The 2,901-nt window shown below is 40.5% G+C and overlaps 1 protein-coding gene across 3 annotated transcripts in view; it reads right to left on the bottom strand.

The window, feature by feature from the left end:
* Window positions 1-2,901, bottom strand: part of POLN (DNA polymerase nu) — a 315,827-nt gene that overhangs the window by 247,994 nt on the left and 64,932 nt on the right. For 2 of the 3 annotated variants that reach the window (XM_019526103.1, XM_019526102.1), the window contains exons 11-12: window positions 660-743; window positions 178-267 (exon numbers count right to left, since the gene is read on the bottom strand). The exons of the other annotated variant lie outside the window; for it this stretch is intronic. In XM_019526103.1, coding sequence (XP_019381648.1) covers window positions 178-267; window positions 660-743 — 174 coding nt within the window. The remainder of the gene's footprint in view (window positions 1-177; window positions 268-659; window positions 744-2,901) is intronic. 3 annotated transcript variants of the gene reach the window in all.

Here is a 2,901-nt window from a genome sequence, read left to right on the forward strand (position 1 = left end):
GGCCAGGCAGTAGTTGCAGCTGTGGTCCTGACGACCGACAGGGACTGGAGTCTGAGCCACAGCATCCATCTCATAGTTGATTTCAATACATGTTAAATGAAGCGGGGGTGGGAGAAACCTTGTCATCATGACTCAAGTAAATACTGTACATACTTTTCACAACTTTTCAATTCTTACCACAGCTTCTGAAGTGGATATAGATTGCTGAATCTCAGTCCTGGGAATTCTCTCACATAGCATATGCAACTTTAATTTTTCAAATAATACCTATGTTACCAAAAATATATATGATATTGAAGCATATAAGTGTTTGAAAATTGAAATATAATAGAACATTACTATTGTATAAAGATGGCTTTATAAATCAATTGAAATCTTATAGCAAAAACAGAAATAGCACAAAAAGGGGAAATTGAATTGCTTGATCTTTATAAAGTATTATCTTTTCTCAAGAGCAATAAGGCATTTTCTTTAAAAGATGCTTAAAATAGATTTTGCTGTGCTTGCAGGAAACCTGACAAGAGACCTTCCACTATCATCATAAAAAGTGACACAACCAATACAGTCAGAACTAGTAAGCACAACTGCTTTATAATTTATCTCTGCTGACGATAATTTATAGAGTTAATAACAAAGAAAAGTAGCAATCTAAATAATACCTCTCTGAGTTGACAACTGCTGGTCAAAAGGAATTGCTGCCCAGCAGCTTGATGGGCTTGCTGCTCAAGCTCTTTCAATTGCAACTATAAAATTGAGATATCATCATTAAACTATATGCACTCCCTTTGTTCAACGTACAGCTATTTTCTAATTTAACAAGCATGTAGAACTTTTTTCTTTCTTGTAAATTGATCAAGTATAACCACTGTTAATTATACTGAATTTAATGTGCTCTTTTTATATATTAATAAATTAATGATCTGGAAAGGGGAATAGGTAGTGACAGAGAAAAACATGTAAATTACTTGGACTAGTCAGGACCAGCAAGGAGAAAAAAAGTAAACAAGTTATATTAGGATACATGAAAATGCAAAGGGTAATAATACAGAAAGTCATAAATATTGTCAAAATGAATTAATTGTACGACCTCATCTAAAATACTGTGTTGCAGTACTATCCACTCAGTCTCAAAATAGCATAATGCAAAATGGGAGGATGTTCAGAGGGGAAAATACAATGATCAGTGATTAAAAAAAGCTTTCACAAACTGAAAAATAAAACTGAATTTTTTACTTTAAACAGGATGATAGAAATATATAAAATAACAACTAGCATAAAGAAGGGAGCTCAAGAACATATGTTCTCCATGGCTCAGAACAGAAGAACAGAAGACGTTCAATGAAATCATAAAGACAGAGCATTCGGATCTTTTTCACATAACACGTGGCATGATTAGACTGTGGAATTCTTTGCCAGCCATCTTCCCATTAATCACAAATAAGCAACGTCTCTTGTACATGGAATTTGGAGAAAGATTTATGCTTTTTCTGGAAACTTCAGCACTAAAGGCCCACTCTTCAACTCAAGACCACCAGAATAGCTGTTCTAAAAAACATTCCAGCAACTAATCATGAGCATTAAAAACAATGAATTGAAGTTATAGTGCTAATCTCCTGGAAATTAAAAGTTTAACATCTCTTTAGAGAAAATTGCAGTTTCTGTTCCAGTCATTTACCAGACCCTCAGGATGGGTTAAATAAGGACAGAAACCAATAGAAAGAAAGCTACCAGATCAGAACTTTCTCATTCTGTAGCACAGCTTGTAACCATTTATCAAAAGCGGGGGCCAGCAAGCAATGATCCACAGGAGTGGAGATGAAAGGATTAGGTGAAATTTTAAGTATTCCTGCTACAGAATAGGAAGAAATAAAAGTTACCATCATAAAAATGAGATGCTTTGCTAATTAACAAACTATTTGGGAAGCAGTCAAAATATGTTCCTACCAAAGGACACTTTTGCAGAGGAAGCCTTCATCAGATGAACTCAGATTTTCTTCTGAGAAAGCTGTGACAGACTTTGAAGAGAGAGCCTCTCCCTACACCCACCACCAGCCATCTCTCCATCCCACTACAGCCTCTGCTCAGCCCACTAGCAGCAGCCGTGGCGGCAGCTCTGGTCCAGGACCCAACTGGAGCAGCCACTGCCACAACGGCTCTCCTCCATCCAGGACATTAAGTTCATTGTTACAGCGAAAGTTTGACCTGATTGTTTTGAAAGAGATATGAACACTCATGGTTCAACCCATAAGAAACTTCTTATGGAAAATTGGAGGAAAGTCCCTGTAGGTACATTTTTCTATAACTTGTCACTTGAGGGCTTCTTGCAGCTGGTCCCAGCCATTGTCATAGCCAGGATGCTGGACTTTATTTATTGGTCTGATTCTGAGACCAATCTTGTATTTTTGTTCCGACTGCACTGGTGGAGTGGTCTTCCAAACTAGTGCTCCGTTCTGCAAGGCTTGCTTCCTCCAAGAGAGCCTAGAGCAGGGGTGGGGCAAACTAGCAAATTCGGACAGCGGCCAGATTCCATTTCCCAGCAGCCCCTGCTTGCATCACTCCATCCAGTCTCCATGGAGACCCCAGGAGTGGCAGGGTTGTGACAGCATGGGGCCAGGATCTCCATGGAGATGAGCCCAAACAGCACTAACAGGGCACATGGCTAGGCAGGGAGCTGTTCCAGGGCTGGGATTTTTGTGGCTCTGCTCTGGCCCATGCTGTCACCACTGCAAAATCCCAGCCGCGGTCCCATTGCACCTCCCCGCCCAGTTCCGCACCCCCCCAGCACTGCTCAGGCCAGTCTCCATGGAGACCCAGGAAGCACAGAGCTATCATGGCCCCGCTGCTCCTGGGAACCATGGAGACCCACCAGTGACAGAGGCAGGGGAAATGAAGTCCACATCA

Source organism: Gavialis gangeticus, unplaced genomic scaffold, assembly GCF_001723915.1.
Source record: "Gavialis gangeticus isolate Ggan-Ray unplaced genomic scaffold, GavGan_comp1, whole genome shotgun sequence".
NCBI classification, from domain to species: domain Eukaryota; kingdom Metazoa; phylum Chordata; order Crocodylia; family Gavialidae; genus Gavialis; species Gavialis gangeticus.